General features: G+C 45.0%; 1 protein-coding gene across 3 annotated transcripts in view; it reads left to right on the top strand.

Moving 5' to 3' along the window:
* The window catches only part of SERGEF (secretion regulating guanine nucleotide exchange factor), a 231666-nt gene that overhangs the window by 135770 nt on the left and 79555 nt on the right, over positions 1 to 16341 (top strand). For all 3 annotated transcript variants that reach the window (XM_070473446.1, XM_070473447.1, XM_020904813.2), the window contains one exon: positions 8820 to 8856. In XM_070473446.1, coding sequence (XP_070329547.1) covers positions 8820 to 8856 — 37 coding nt within the window. The remainder of the gene's footprint in view (positions 1 to 8819; positions 8857 to 16341) is intronic.

Here is a 16341-nt window from a genome sequence, read left to right as displayed (position 1 = left end):
GGTGTGAAAGGATTTTAGGATGTATGAGATTCACTTGTTTGTTACCATCCCATCCTAAAGTTGAGGGAACTGAAATCCAGAGAGGTGAAGAGATTTGCCCAAGGTCCTATGACAAGGAGGTGGCAGTGCAAGGACTCAAAATCCAGATCTTCTGGTTCCAAGCTCTTCCCACTACCCTACACTGCCTAAGGAGATATGCCCTACCTCCACACCCTAATTATTAACAGTAGAAAGGAGGTTTGACGAAAGCCAACTTTAATCAAGGCAAGTGGTAGGGTTTGAGAGAAGACAGATCTTTTAAGAGCTGAGATGATCTGGGAGACTTCCTCCAGGCAGTGAGTTTTGAACTGGGCCTTGTAAAGTTGGTAGGTTCAGAATGGTATGGAGAAGGGAGAATGGTGCAAATAATGGTGCAAAAGAGGGAAAACACAGAGATTTTCCCAGGGACAGAGAAGAGACTAGTGTTGTTGGGTTAGTGGGTTTATGTAGGAAAGGAGTGAGAGATCAAGTGTGGTAGGAAGTTGGAGGCTTTGAGAACATGAAAACTTAAAAAACTTCTTTTTAAATCAGATCATGATAGGATGGCGAGAAGAGAGCTTGAGAGGCAGCTCTCAAAAGCTTCCAAGTTGGAGTGGAAATGACTGAACTAAGATGGTAGCAGCTAAAAAAAATCAAAACATGGAGAAGGCAGAATTAACAGGCTCTTGAGACAGCGTAGGAGAGAGATAAAGGAGTCAGAGAGCTGTTAGTCACTTGAGAGTTTGAGCCTTAATGCCTGGAGCAGTCTGGTACCAGAAGAAGAGGGGCAGGATGTGTAGCGGGTAAAGCTCACAGGCTTTGGATCAAGGCTCACCTGGTAAATAGCCCAGTGTGACTTATTTAACTTCTCTGAGTGTGTTTGCTGACCTGTTAGAAGATTGATCCCCACTTCCAATAGTAGCTGGGAGGATGCAGCTTTTCAAGTAAAGTGAAATTCCATAATATCACATGTTTGGCATCCAGGCACTTAACAAATTTTAGTTCTCTTCCTCCTTACCCCAACCTCTCCATTTGAGAATAAAGTGGACCTAGTTTAGGGTTCCTTTTCTTAGGTATCAGTCAGTCAGTTCAATCGTTCAGTCGTATTGGACTCTTTGTGACTCCATGGACTGCAGGACCCCAGGCTTCCCTGTCCATCACCAACTCCCAGAGCTTGCTCAAACTCATGTCCATCAAGACGGTGATGCCATCCAACCATCTCATCCTTTGTCGTCCCCTTCTCCTCCTGCCTTCAATATTTCCCAGCACTAGGGTCTTGTCCAATGAGTCAGTTCTTTGCATTAGGTGGCCTATTCTTAGGTATAGATTGTGCAAAAGGAGGGAGAATGGATACATGTATATGGATGGCTGAATCCCTTGGCTGTTCACCTGAAACTATCACAACACTGTTGGTCAGCTGTATCCTGATAAAAAACAAAAAGTTCAAAAGAAAAAAAAATAGTAAATCTATTTAAAAAACGAAAGAAAGAAAAATAGGCTTTGCAGGGTGAATGCATTCTTCCTTCCCTGGATTTTGAGGTGGACGACAAGCTGAAACCTCTGGGCCCAGAGGTGTCATTTTTTTGGCCTCCTTTGACATCTAGGCTTCAGTCAAAAGTTGACGCCCCCACAAAGGGAGTTAGAGACGTCTTTGTAAGGGAAGGTGCTTCCAGAAACAAGCAACCGCGCTGCCTCTCTGCTGTCACCAAGGACCTCCTTTGAAGCTTTTTCTGAGCCTAGTGGTAAAACGCCTTTGACTGATAGGACTGCAGTTTGCTGTAGAACATGCCCAGCCTCCCAGCCTGCTTTTCTAACAGGCTTGGAAATTCTGGTTTGTCTTCCTTGAGTTGTATGCAGATGGTAGCTGGGTTAGGCCAGAATTTAGCAAAGGCTGCGCTGAGGAGCCCATTCCCTTCCCTGTTAATCCGTTAGTCCCAGCCGGCGCGAGGCTGCCGTTCTGGAACTGCTTGCCAGTCTGTTCTTTCTCAGGACGGGGCGGCGCTGGCCAAGAACGTGCGGTGCCGGGCCGTACTTCCGAAGCTCTCCTTCCGCAGAGTACCCTACGGAGTGGAGGCTCCGCCCGCCGGCCGTCACGTGCGTCCACACGTGCGCCTTGTTGCCATGGCATCGGCCGGCGCCCAGGCCCATTGGCGTGAGGCAGAACCAATCAGTAGGCCCGTCACGCTGCTGCGCTCCAGGGTGGTCCCTGAGCTGCCGCCTCGCTGTTGGGAGGTCCTCCCGCTGAGGATGGACCGTGGATGGTGACGGGGACCAGCCTGGGGGTTGGTCTGGCCTCTGCCTGGTTTCCCGCATTGGAATCTCAGTGCTTCTTTCCCTGCGTCCTGGTCGCACCCCGCCCTACTCTGATTTCCCTGATCAAAGTGTGCGGAGTGGAGCAACCTGGTGGCGTTCCCCGATATCTTCCAGAAATCTTTGTTGCCATTTTACAGCCATGTCCCCTGAGAAAAAGCCCTGGAACAGCCCTTGATCGAGGTAAATCTGGATCTACCAGAGGTAGATACTCGTAACCCCAGGCAGATGTTTGAGCCTTGTAAATCTGGGGCTCTCCCAGCATAAATAAGATCCCTTGAAAATTGACACAGGGTTGCCAGATGTGAGAACATGCTATGTGGCACTAGGAAGGGTTTAGATAGTTAACAGGACAGAAAGGTTGAAGGAGAATGAGCACAGAATCCAGCACCTCCACCAGCTGTAAGACGCTGATCAGTTACCTCACCTCTCTGAACCCCAATTGCCTCATTTGTAAAGCGGTTGTAACAAAAGAATTTTAGATTCGGTTTCAGTTTAAATGAAATAATATAGGCAAAGCAGTTAGCCAGGTTCTTGGCCATTAGCACTCAATAAGGGCCAGTCAGCAGTTTTTAGAAATGGTACAAGTGTGACGGTGGAAACTAAAGTACTCATATTCAACATTTGGCAAATATTCTCACAGTCATCTAATTTTTACTTACACTTTTAGTTATTCCTTTACTTAGCCCATTAATGCTTTAGCATCTACTGGGTGGGTGTCCACTACCAGTCAGTTCTTGCCTCAGCTCATCCCTGTCCAACTGTATTTAGTGGGATCCTGCCCCAGGGAAGTTGCGGCCGCCTCCATGAGAACTGATGGAGTCCAGCTCCACAGGAGGGGTCCTAGGAGATCTTGTCCCCATGGCAGCTGAGGCTTTGGAAATTGTTTTCTGCAGCTCTGCGTCCTCAGGCTGAGTTGCCTGAGCAGAGCAGACCCCTCTAGTGTTTGGACTGAGTGACAGGACAACTTTCCATAAACTCCTCTGTCCCCCACTCCTCACTGTTGGGGGTGTGTGAGCCCTGAATCCTGAAGGCCCCAACCAGAAAGCTGAAACCCACCCTGGAACAGCCCTGTGCTCTTGACACCCTCCCTCATCTCTCCTGTCTATCCTTCTAACACCTTTCCCTTCCTGCCTTCATGGTGCATCTCAGTGCCTTTCTGCATTTGGGCTGGCATATCTTCAGCACTAATCACACTTGTTTTGGGATCATCTCACATCTCTGGGCCCGTTATCTTTGTCTGGGCCCCTTCATGCCCTGTGCTTGGGCAATGTGGCAGACACATTACTGGGCAGGCACCCTGCTGGATCTGTGAGAGACAGAGGTGCTTAACACACGCGCAGTTCATAAGTAAACATCTTGTGGTAAGGGCCATGGTTTGTGGTGCTGTGGGAGTAGCCAGAGTCGAGCAGCTGGCTCTACTTTGAGAAGTCAGAGAAGGCTTTACCAGGAGGTAATGTGGCACTAATGGTAAAGAACCCACCTGCCAATGCAGGAGACGTAAGAGACACAGGTTCAATCCCTGGATTGGGAAGACCACCTGGAGAAGGAAATGGCAACGCACTCCAGTATTCTTGTCTGGGAAACCCTGTGGACAAAGGAGCCTGGCAGACTACAGTCCATGGGGTTGCAAAGAGTTGGACACGACTGAGCATACAGACTCAATGTAAACTATCATAAAGGATTTTGCTAGATGGAGAGTAGGAGAAAGGGCAGTTGAGTCAAGGAGAATAGCATGTGTAAAAGTCTGAAATTGTGTGATATTCTTACAGAAAATGTAACTAGTGTGAATGGGAAAAAAGGAATATGTTACTTGGGGTTGAGAGTTCATGAGTAGCAAGGGGGAAATGTGAGGCCGGAGAGGTAAATAGGGGCCTCCTTTTGAGGACCTTGTTAGCCATACCATGTGCTGTAGACTTTGCCCTTCCAATGCTGAAATCCTGTGGCAGGTTTTCTATAGGGGCGTGACATGTGCAGGGTTATATGTAAGGAAGATGAGACTCATGGCTGTCGGGGGATGGACTGTATCATTTGTCCTCTAGCAGTTCTGTCAGGCAGATGGGAGGATACATTTTTCCCCCTGTACTCCTGAGAACACTGAGGCTCCAGGGGCTAAGTACCTTGCTGAAGGTCTGAGAGCCAGAAAGCAGAGGACTTAGCATTCACCTGGTTCTGACCCTGAATCTCTTTCTCCTGGGCACACTGCCATTTTTATCAGAGTCTTCTAGAAAGCTGGGCAGTGGGTAGATGCTGACAGAGGCAATGTGAAGCAAATGGCCATTGACACAGTCTTGTTGAAGGAGTGTAGCACTGGGGTTTTGTGGCCTGTGGTGTTCAGTCTCCTGACCTCTGTGCCAATGCGCAGACAGCAAGAAACATCAGGGAGCTTTGAGCTTCAAGCGCTACATTGCCTTGACAAAATCCATTCATCACTGTCTTGCTCATTAATTCACAGCAGCATCTGCTGCCTGATGCTGGCGTTTGTCAGTGACTTGTTTCTGGAAGCCCCTGGTCTTCAAGGCTGGTCAGATCTGCAGCCCGCAGCCTCAGGGTGAGCCCTGGCAGTCAGAGGCAGGACCTTTCTGCCTGCATTTATAAAATGAAATAACTTCATTTAAAAAAAAAATAAAGGTAGTGTAACCTGGCAGTATAGAACATGAGCTTGGAGATAGACAAACCTGGCTTTTAGTTCTATGACTGCCACTTAGCAAGCTAGGAAGTTATGAATATATATGAACCTCAGTTCTCTTCTCTCTGAAATGAGCAAAGTCAAACCTACCTAAAAGATTACTGTTATGGGTAAGGTGAGATAGTGTTTATAAAGTATCTTGACATGACACCTGACAAATATGAGTCCTTAGTATATGGTGGCTTTAATTTTGAACATTAGAAGAAAAAAAATCTTAATAATCTTACTACCATGATACAACTACCTTTATAATTTAGTTAATTATTTCCTTCAAATTTTTTATCCCTACTACTTCAGAACATGTCAGATTTTATAGCATATTTATTTTATAGCCAAGAGCCTTTTTTTTTTTTTTACTCCTCTGTGGTGGGAACTGCATTATATTTATTTTTCTTATTTTTACTAGATAATTTTTCTGATTATTAAAATTGTGTACAAAATTTAAAGAGCATAGAAGAAGACAAAGGGAAAACCATACTCGTCAGTTCAGTTCAGTTCAGCTGCTCAGTTGTGTCCGACTCTCTGTGACCCCATGGACCACAGCACGCCAGGCCTCCCTGTCCATCAACAACTTCCATAGTTTACCCAAACTCATGTCCATTGAGTCGGTGATGCCATCCAACCATCTCCTCCTTTGTTGTCCCCTTCTCCCACCTTCAGTCTTTCCCAGCATCAGGGTCTTTTCAACCCTTAACCCAGCTCTTCGCATCAGGTGGCCAAAGTATTGGAGTTTCAGCTTCAACATCAGTCCTTACAGTGAACACTCAGGACTGACCTCCTTTAGGATGGACTGGTTGGATCTCCTTGCAGTCCAAGGGACTCTCAAGAGTCTTCTACAACACCATAGTTCAAAAGCATCAGTTCTTTGGTGCTCAGCTTTCTTTATAGTCCAACTCTCACATCCATACATGACTATTGGAAAAACCATAGCCTTGACGAGATGGACCTTTGTTGACAAAGTAATGTCTCTGCTTTTTAATATGCTGAATAGGTTGGTCATAGCTTTTCTTCCAAGGATCAAGCATCTTTAATTTCATGGCTGCAGTCACCATCTGCAGTGATTTTGGAGCCCCCCAAAAATAGTCAGCCACTGTTTCCACTGTTTCCCCATCTATCTGCCATGAAGTGATGGGACTGGATACCATGATCTTAGTTTTCTGAATGTTGAGCTTTAAGCCAACTTTTTCACTCTCCTCTTTCACTTTCATCAAGAGGCTCTTTAGTTCTTCTCATTTTCTGCCATAAGGGTGGTGTCATCTGCATATCTGACGTTATTGATATTTCTCCCGGCAATCTTGATTCCAGCTTGTGCTTCATCCAGCCCAGCGTTTCTCATGATGTACTCTGCATATAAGTTAAATAAGCAGGGTGGCAAGATACAGCCTTGATGTACTCCTTTCCCAATTTGGAACCAGTCTGTTGTTCCATGTCCAGTTTTAACTATTGCTTCCTGACCTGCATACAGATTTCTCAATAAGGTCAGGCGGTCTGGTATTTCCATCTCTTTCAGAATTTTCCACAGTTTATTGTGATCCACACAGTCAAAGGCTTTGGCATAGTCATACTCATACTCATAATGCCTCTCTTATCCTTATTCTTATCCTTACCCTTACCTTATCCTTAACCCAGAGGCTATCACTATTAAATTTTTGGAATAACTCCTTCCAGTCTTTTATTCATGTTTTATTATAGAGTTGAGATCATATTACATATATAATTTTTATGTGGTTTTTCAGTTCATAGGATATCACATGTATTTTCCTTTACTGTAAGCATCATTTTCCAAGGCTGCATAATAATTTCCAAGTCATCAGATGGCTCTACTGTAACTAACATAGAATTCTCCTATTGTTAGACATCTAAGTTTGTTCCTAATTCTTCAATCTAAGTAGCTTCCTATGACAAAACCTAGGGAACCAGCCTCAGTAACCAGGAAGCATATGATGAACTTGTGCTGTGTGTGTGGCCTGGGTGAGGCCTAGGGGGACCCCTCAGATAAATCAGATACAGAGCCTGCCTCAGAGGAGCTCAGAGACTAGTCACCCTGTAAATATTTAATATCCAGGTACTTCTTGCCAGACAACATCAGGGAATCCAACTAAACATGGGTAGCCCTCTTCCCTGAGGAAACTAAGATCCTGGACCCATAATTTTACAAAGGAAAAAGCCTGAGAAGCCTGGCTGCCCCTTCTCACTTGAAGTGAAGTGTAAGTTGCTCAGTCATGGACTTAGTCCATGGACTTCTCCAGGCTAGAATGCTGGAGTGGGTAGCCTTTCCCTTCTTCAGGTGATCTTCCCAACCCAGGGATCGAACCCAAGTCTCCTGCATTGCAGGCAGATTCTTCATCAGCTGAGCCACCAGGCCTGCCATACTCAAATGTCTTTTCAGCCTGTTACCTTGACTGTCAGGGGCCTTTGCTAGTTACCCTTGAATTTCACTGCCAAGTGGTTTTTCACTAGGAAAGAGTAAGAAGTTACAGCACCAGGAGAGTGTGAGAATGAGGGAATCAGAGAGACTCTAGTCTTAATTTAGACACACACACACACACACACAGTTCTACTGGCATCTGATGCAAGTTATATTTCCTCTTCTTAAGCCTGTTTTCTCCACATCATGTGAAAGATTGGACTAGGTGATCTCCAGGGCTCTTCCAGTTGACATTCCATAAGTACCTGAAGTCCTTTTTCTTGCCGAGAGCTAAAGGAAGCATCACAATAAAGTCACAGGATCTTCTCCAGAGTGTAGAGTTCCTTTTAATTAGTATCTGGGGGACGATTTATGCTCTTATTTTCCCAGTCACTTCCTTCTGGTAGCATTTGGGACGTGCGGAGACTGAGAGGCAAGAAACAGCTTTCACTGGATGCAGCACTGGATTCAGAACCCCAAATGATTTTCTCTTAGGTGTTTGTTCTTAGGTACTTTGTTCTTTCATTCATTTTCTCTGAGCCCCAGGCCTTGTACAGTCCATCTGTGTAGTCGTGCAGAGGGGAATGAGACATAGCCCTGTCTTCAAGACACACACAGTCTAGTGAGGAAATGGGAAAAAATGTAACGACAAGATGATTGCTGCAGTGGGGATACATATAAATTGCCTAATGGAAGGAGTGCTTCAGTGGGCTAGAATCAGTAGCAAGGGAGTGTCGGGATGCTTTGAAATTTTAAAGGATGAAAAGAAGTTTTCGAGGTAGGCAGTTCAGGAGAGGGCCTGCAGAGCGGAGGAGCAGCATGTATGAAGGCCCGGAGGTGTGAGAGAGCATGTGTTCAGAGAGCTGCAGGTGGTTTGTGTGGCTGGAAGGTAGAAGGGAGAGTGAACAGATGGGCAGAAGTCAAGTGTCTTCCCTTGGGCAAGTCTGTTTCCACTGAATTCTTTGCTCATTTTATCATTCCAGGCCAGAGTGATGGACTTTTTAGCTCAGTTTTTCAAAACTGTCATTTGTATTGCCTTATATTTTCTTTTTTTTTTTTTTTACAGTAACACATGCTCCTTATAGAAAGTTGAAAAATACAGAAAAAAGTATAAAGAATAAAGGATTAAAAAAAAATCACTTATGGTGTCTGCCTACAAGCAAATACATTAACATTGTGGTGTATTTCCATTCAATATTTTTTTATTTTTTCACTTTCTTTTTATGGAGTTGTGAGTGTATTGTAATTATAGTCTTTTGTTCATTGGGTCCCTTTCTACTTCCTAAAATTTGCTCAAAAATGGATGTTAATATCCTTAAAAATAACTCTGATCATAAAACATAATGGCTTAAATATTCTATTTATATCTATAACTTATTTTATTTCTTTTTACAGATCTCCTGTGGCTCAGAGCATAATCTGGCGGTGATTGGTAAGTAATTTGTGTCCTGATAACTGCATTTATTCTGAAACTTACAGGCAGAACTGGAGGACTCTTGGTTAAGCAAAGGCCAACATGCGTGTGTGTGTATGTTGGGGGAGATTCTGGGAAATGGAAGTATTTAGTTGACCAAGGCTTTGCTAGAAGCCCTTTTTCTAAAATTTCTATTCCTATTATTGACCATCTAAAAAGGTACCAGAGCTAGCCTCCCTGCTTCAGGAAGAGGCATTTTGGGGGAAATTAAAGGTCTTACAGGTTGAGGGCGTCATGTGCAGAAAGCCGAACCTAGGACGGGAAGAGGATTGCGCTGCTCCTGGCTCTTGAGTCAGTCCTTTGCACCGAGTTCTTTCCTCTTGCTTGGCTCTTTCTTTGAAGGCGGGGGCGGGGGTTGGGGGGCGGGGGGCTTAGCCCACTGCTTTCCCTCCTTGTGTTTCATGGCACTCAGGAACTCCCAAGTCTCTGATCAATGGATGTTTCTTCTGATTGTTGATAACCAAGGTTCACTGGTTTTATAATCAGGCCTGTGAGTAATTCCTTCAAAAAGCTTTCTCGTTACTTCCACAGGTAGACTCAGTCAGTAGGTTAGAGAGATCATGTAGAGCCTGGCTATCTGAATTCAATGCAGGCTTCTACTTATTAGCTGTGTGACCCCAGACAAGGTGCTTAACTCTCCATGCCTCATCTTTCTCATTTTTAAAATGGGAAGGACAATGGCATCTTGGGGTTGTTGGGGCTGAGGGTTAAAGGAGTTGATATGTGTATAGCACTTAGAATAGCACTTAGCTCCTAGTAGGGGTTTTAGAAGTGTTAGTTGATGTTATCTAATATCATTAGTTCAAATAATTGCCCCCAACTTTAGGTCTCCCATCTGTGAAATGGAGCAGTTAAAACAGAAAACCAAGCTCCCTCCAGCCCCAGTATTTTATTTTAAAGGATATTTTAATTTCTATTTATTTATTTATTTTAAGGATATTTTAAAATTGGAGTATAAGTGCTTTACAGTGCTGTGTTAATGTCTGCTATACGGCAGTATCACTCAGCTATAAATACACATACATCCCTTTCCCCTTGAGCCTCCCTCTCATCCCCTCCATCTCACCTTTTTAGGTCATCACAGCCCGATATCTCAGGGCTCTATTACAACCCCATTGCTGTCTGCTTTGAGTAGGTGATGTCTGTTCTGTGAACATCCCTCTCCCAGCCTCTGAATCTCAGCTTCTGAAGGGCAAGGCCCCTGCATTTTCCTTTTGTTTCCTGCTTATTTGCAGCACCCCAAGCGGTGCCTGGCGCTCAACAGAAACTCAAGCACTGTTTTCTGGATTAAGCTAGACTGGCTGGCTCAGCTGCCTGGGGTGGCAGTTTGAAGCACTGCCTTGCAGGCCCGAATGTGATGTGCAAGAAGGCAGAACCAAGGACAGCAGACGAGGTGGGCGGCCAGCCAGCAGAGGGGCCGGGGTGGTGGTGGGGGGTGGCTAGAGTCAGAGAGGGAGTGAGAAAATGTAACAGCAAACCTGTGTGCTTTGCAACACCAGATACTTTATACTGGAATTGCTCCAGCCTGGGTGTAATTAAGACAAGCTAATCAGAGAATCAGAGGCAGTGCCTAGGATGTTGCTGCTGCTGCTGTCACTGGACTGGAAGAGAGGTTGGCTTCTTCCGGGACCAGCACAAACAATAAGATTGCAGGGAATCTAAACACAAAAAAGAACAAAATACAGCTGACGGAGGGGGCTGGAATCAGCAGGGTGGCAGGCAGAGCCGACAGGCAGCCTAGGGCTGTAGACAGAGCACAGACTCTGCAGGCAGACAGCCTTGGTTTAAACTGACTCCATCTCTGTATGAGCTTCCATTTTTTCCTCATCTGTGTAATGGGGATAATTCCACCTTGCAGGATTGTTGTTGTGAGGATTAGAGAAAGTAATATATCTGAAGTACCTGGTAGTATATAGGAGATGTGTAAGTAATAAAGTAATAATTCTGTTTCTTTTTCAGTTCTCTTGGTCAGGGTGGGGAGAGGGGAAAGTCACTGTTAGTGTGACTGTTCCAGTGAAGTAATTCTTGGTTGGGAGAGAGAAATGATGACATTCTGGAAAGGTGTGTCTAGCATTCCTACCCAAGTGAGGAGAACAGCAGAGCCCGTGGGAGAGCAGGGTATGGCATACTGGTGAACTCCTTGAGGGCAAACCTCTTATTTTCCGTTTTGTTCCCAAAGCCTGGGGCTGACTCACAGTCTGCTGAATGAATGGTTCCAGAGTCAGGACTCTGGACATGTACACCTGCCTATGTGAGCTGGGATCAGAGGCTGAGCGCCCCTGGGGGCATGATGCCTTCAGTGGGTGCCCGGCAGGGTGCAAGCTGAGCAGTAGGAAGCAAAGAGAAGTCTCCTGCGAGCCCTGGCAGGAGGCCAGCAAGAGGGAGACATGCTGGAGGAGCAGCGTTCCTACCAGCCGGATGCCTGGCTCTCACGGCCGGCCCCCCTCTCCGCCCTCCTGCCCCGGCTGCCTTCGAGTGTTCCCTGCCTTCAGTCTCACCCCCGAGATCCAGCCCCTCCATGCCTGGTGCTGGGTCACACAGGTGATAAGCACAAAACAGTTACAGAATAAGCTGGAGCAGAATATAGAGAAGCCACACTTTGCTCCAGGGGAGGAGAAACACATCAAACTGGAAGGGAAGGGAAAGGGAGATGGTTGAAACAATGTAACTCAGGTCCTACTCTGTCTTAGAATGCACAAGGACTCCACAAAGCCTATTTGTTGTACCCATTTCATTGAGAAGAAAACTGAGACTCAGAGGGGAAACAGGTTTCTCAGCGATAAGTAGCAGTAGATGACAGCACTCTGTGCCTGACTTCCAAGAATGCTTCTTTGACTGTCTCATATCCTCAGGGCCAAGGAGGATGGGGAGTGGCGAAGAGCAGAGATGCTGGGGTCCTATCTCCTGGGTTCAAATCTTGGCTCCTCTGCTTATGAGCCATGTAGCCTTGTATATGAATGACTTAGCCTCTCTCTGTCTTTTAAAAAAATATTTTAATTGAAAGCTAGTTACTTTACAATATTGTGATGGTTTTTGCCATATATCATTGTGAATCGGCCATAGGTACAATGTGTCCCCTCCAGCCTGAACCCCCCTCCCCCCTCCCTCCCTGCCCTATCCCTCCAGGTTTTCACAGTGTACTGACTTTGGGTGCCCTGTGTCACATGTCAAACTCATACCGGTTATTTCTTTTACATATTGTAATGTGTATGTTTCAATGCTATTCTCTCAAACCATCCCACCCTCCCCTTCTCCCTCTGAGTCTAAAAATCTGTTCTTTATGTCTTTGTCTCCTTTGCTGTCCTGCACGTAGAATTGTTGGTACCATCTTTCTAGATCCCATATATGTGTGTTAATATATGGTATTTATCTTCTTTCTGACTAACTTCACTCTGTATAGTAGGCTCTACATTCATCCACGTTTTTAGAACTGACTCAAATGCATTCATTTTTATAGCTGAGTATTATTCCATTGTGTATATGTACCACAACCTCCTTATCCATTTATCTGCCAGTAGACATCTGGGTTGCCTCCATGTCCTGGCTATTATAAATAGTGCTGCAGTGAACACTGGGGTACATGTCTTTTTCAGTTCTGGTTTCCTCAGGGTACTCTCTGTCTTGACTGCCTCACCTGGAAGATCATATTATTGACCTCATAGTGGTGTTATATAAAGTGCTGACAGTGCCCGACACAAAAATAAAGGCTCAGTAAATGTTAGCTGGTGTTGGTGTTGCTTTTATTATATGTTGAGAATGTAATTTAAGGAAGTAATAGTAAGATCTATAAGAAGGTTGAAGCTCATGGTAGGAATTCCAGAAAGTGGAGACAGAAGTGTCTCCCTCACCTAGGGTGTCAGGGTCCAGGATCTCAGCAGAGCGGCAGAGTGGATTTGTAAGCTGCAGCCTGGGTTCCCTGATCTAAGGGATCTTGAAACCCCACCAGCCCCGGAAAGTGCCAGCCCAACTTGGCTCCATGTCAGGGTTCTGCTGTTCGCCGACCCAGACAGGGACTGGGGCCCTGTGTGTTCCAGCCCGGGAGAAGCCCTGCAACAGCCATATCAGCTCTTTAAACTGAAAGCGTTAGTTGCTCAGTCATGTTCGACTCTTTGCAACCCTATGAAACTGTAGCCTGTCAGGCTCCTCTGTCCATGGAATTCTCTGGAACATTGGAGTGGGTAGCCATTCCCTTCTCCAGGGGATCCTCCTGACCCAGGGATCAAACTGGAGTCTCCCGCATTGCAGGCAGATTCTTTACCATCTGAGCCACTGGGAAAGCCCATAAAGTCAAAGCATCAATGATTCAACTCTGCTTCTTCATTTGCTTCCGGGTTTCTTTGTTTCTCCTTTTGCAATTTGGTTTGGTTCTTTCCTTAGTTTTCCAATGAGGTTTCTCTTGACCTGGGCTCTGTTTGCCGCAAGGTTGCCACCCTGGCTAGAGAGGATGGTGAGGCAGAGGAAGATCATCTGGAGCTCAGAGCAGGCAAACTCAGTGACAGGAAGGAAGAGCGGAAGCCATTGGCCGTGGCCGGCCTGGCCCCTCTCTAGCTGTGTGCCTTGTACAATCGTTCTTCCTCACTGAACCTGATTCCTCATCTGTAAAACCAGCATCACAATACCCAACCCTGAAAGTTATTTTTCCAAATGGCACAGGTGTGTCAGGCGCCTGCCCAGTGCCTGTCACAGCATAGGTGCTCAGCGGGTGAACTTGGCAGGTTCAGGAGTTCAGCTGCTTGCTTGCTTGCTCCCTTCCTTTTCACCCAGGATTCCCCTCCACATTCTGGGACGAAGCTGGCCAGCTCCCCTTCGTGGGCGTAGGTGAGGTGAGCAGGAGTGAGATGAGGGCATGTGGCCGCCACTTGCTCGGAGGATCCCTGGCTGCCAGGGGCAGGCATCCTAGGCCCAGCTCTGTCTTTGGGGCCCTCACCTCTGTGTCTGGCTGAATTAGCTCCAGCTGTTTCCCTTCCCCTTGGGAGCGGCTTATTTTGGCTTGAATGGGCAATTTGTTTGCCTTTTCTCCTGATGTGCGGTTGTTCAGCCTCCCCTTCCTGCAGAGAAAAAAGAGCTGACTGCATTTCCTCTCTCCCACTCCATGCAGGCCCTTAGAAGGGATTTTATTGGGGGCCTTTTCCTGGAGCATTCACGCATGCCAGACAGGCATTGTTAAAGGGTTAGATATTTGGCAGCAAAGTGTAGTGCCTCCTCCTCCAAGCAAAAGCAGCTCTTTTACCAAATTGGATCTATAATCTGTGCAAGGATCTTTTATTTTTTATTATTTTCTTTTCCCTGATTATTTCCAACTGTTGAACCTTTGTGCTTTTGTAATATGTGTGGCAGAACAGCTGACCGGTGTGGCCTGAGGCCTGTTAAGTGGGGTCACATAGGAATTGAATCAAGAGAGCTAACTTATTTTGATTTGGCTGAAGATCTGAGAGGCAGTACCTCTAAACCCCAGGGCCTTGTAGAGATCTTCGAGGCAAGGACAGACATGTATGGTCCTGTGCACAATGGGATGGGCAGAGCGGAAATGCTTTACTTATTTTATCCCATTTAATCCTCATATCCAATTGGTGCATGGCTGTTAACCCTGTTTTCTAGATGAGGGAATCTGAAGCTTAGGTTGGGCCGTTTGCAGCGCCAGGTCATCCAGTCAGGAGGAATCTGTGTGTCGAGTCTTTAAGCTAGGCCTCTAATTCCAGAGTCTGTGGTCTCCTGCCTGCTGCTGCCTTCCTGCTGAACCTGACAGCCTAGCCTGTTTTTAAGGCCACCAGATAAGATTATTTCATCTCTTCATTTCAATATTTAGTTCCCCTTCACGTTGGCAAGTTCTGTATATTTAGATTATATGCAATCTGGTTCAGATTAAGCAGTTCTCTGCATAATAGCTAGGTAAAATTGTGACATTGATGACATTGTGTTGTTATCACACTTCCCTTTTTACCTTCTGAGATTCCCATCCCTTTTAGGATTCTTCTTCTGGTGTCTCTTCTCTTTAAAATTTTCTTTTACTTTATTTAATTTGTGAATAATTAATACATGTACATTATTTAAAACTTAAAAAGCACAAAAAGATTTAAAATGAAAAACTTCCCTCCTGCTTTATCTCCCATCTATCCAGTGCCCCAAAACCCTTCTACTACATGTGCAGCTAATGCTATTATTAGTTTCTTCATATCCTTCTAGTTTCTTTTTGCATACATAAGTGAATGCTAAGATTTATTTTTATCTTCTCTTTTACATAAATTGTAGTATACTTTGCATGCTTTTTAGTGTCTGATTTTTTCTTTCAGTAATTGATCTGGGAGATCTTTTTCATATCAGTGTAAAAGCCTTTCTAGGGACTTCCCTGGTGGTCCAGTGGTTAAGAATTTGCCTTGCAATGCAGGAGACGTGGGCACAATCCCTGGTCAGGGAACTACGATCCCACAGGCTATGGGGTCTACTAAGCCCTTGTGCCACAACTACTAAGCCCACATGCCACAACTAGAGAGTTTGTGCACCACAATGAAGATGCAAAACAGCCAAATTAAATTAATTAATTTTTAAAAAACCTTTCTAGTTCATTATTCATATTATTATTATCCACTACATAATATTCCAGTATACCAATGTACCATGATTTATTTAACCAGTGCCCTGTTGATGGAGAGTTAGGTGATTTCCTGTCTCTTGCTTATTACAAGTTGTGACATAGTGAATTACCTTGTATATATATGTTGTATGTGTGTGTATATATATATATGTATGTATGTATTTCATGTTTAGGTGAGTACAGCAGTAGGATAAATTCTAGAAGTAAAATTATGGTGTTAAAGAGTGTTTATTATTTTGCAAGATACTGCAAAAATTGGCTTCCATAGGAATTGTACCATTTTCCACTCCCATCAGTAGTGTATGAGAGTGCCTGCTTCTGCAGCCTCCCTAAAAGTGTGTTAGGAAACTTTGGATTTTTTGCCAATTTAATAGGTGAAAAACTACTCAGGGTGGTTTTGGCTTATCTTACTTTTTCAGTTGAAGTACAGTATGTAAACAGTAAAGTGCACAAATGCTAATGGTTCAGACTGATGAGTGTTTACCTATGTATATACTTAAGAAACCACCACCCAGCACAAGATGCAAACCATTTCCAGCACCCCAGAAGGCTGCCTCCTGCTTGTTCTTAGTGGGTAACCCACCCCCAGAGGTAACCACTGTTCTGACTTCTGTTTCCAGAGATCAGTTCTTCCCTGTTCTTAAACTCCTTATAAATGGCCTCATACAGCATGAATTCTTGTGTGGCTTCTTTAGTTCAACACACTGTGTCCCTTAAAACCATCCACTCTCTGTGTAGCAATCATTCTTTTTATTGATGAGTAATAGGTCACTTATGAATATACTACAACTTATTAATCCATACAACTGCTGAAAGAGCATTTGAATTGTTTCCAGTTTGAAAATTATGAA

Source organism: Odocoileus virginianus, chromosome 10 (assembly GCF_023699985.2).
Source record: "Odocoileus virginianus isolate 20LAN1187 ecotype Illinois chromosome 10, Ovbor_1.2, whole genome shotgun sequence".
Taxonomy (NCBI): domain Eukaryota; kingdom Metazoa; phylum Chordata; class Mammalia; order Artiodactyla; family Cervidae; genus Odocoileus; species Odocoileus virginianus.
The sequence above is the reverse complement of the archived record's forward strand: the minus strand, read 5'-3'. Positions and strand labels throughout refer to the sequence as shown.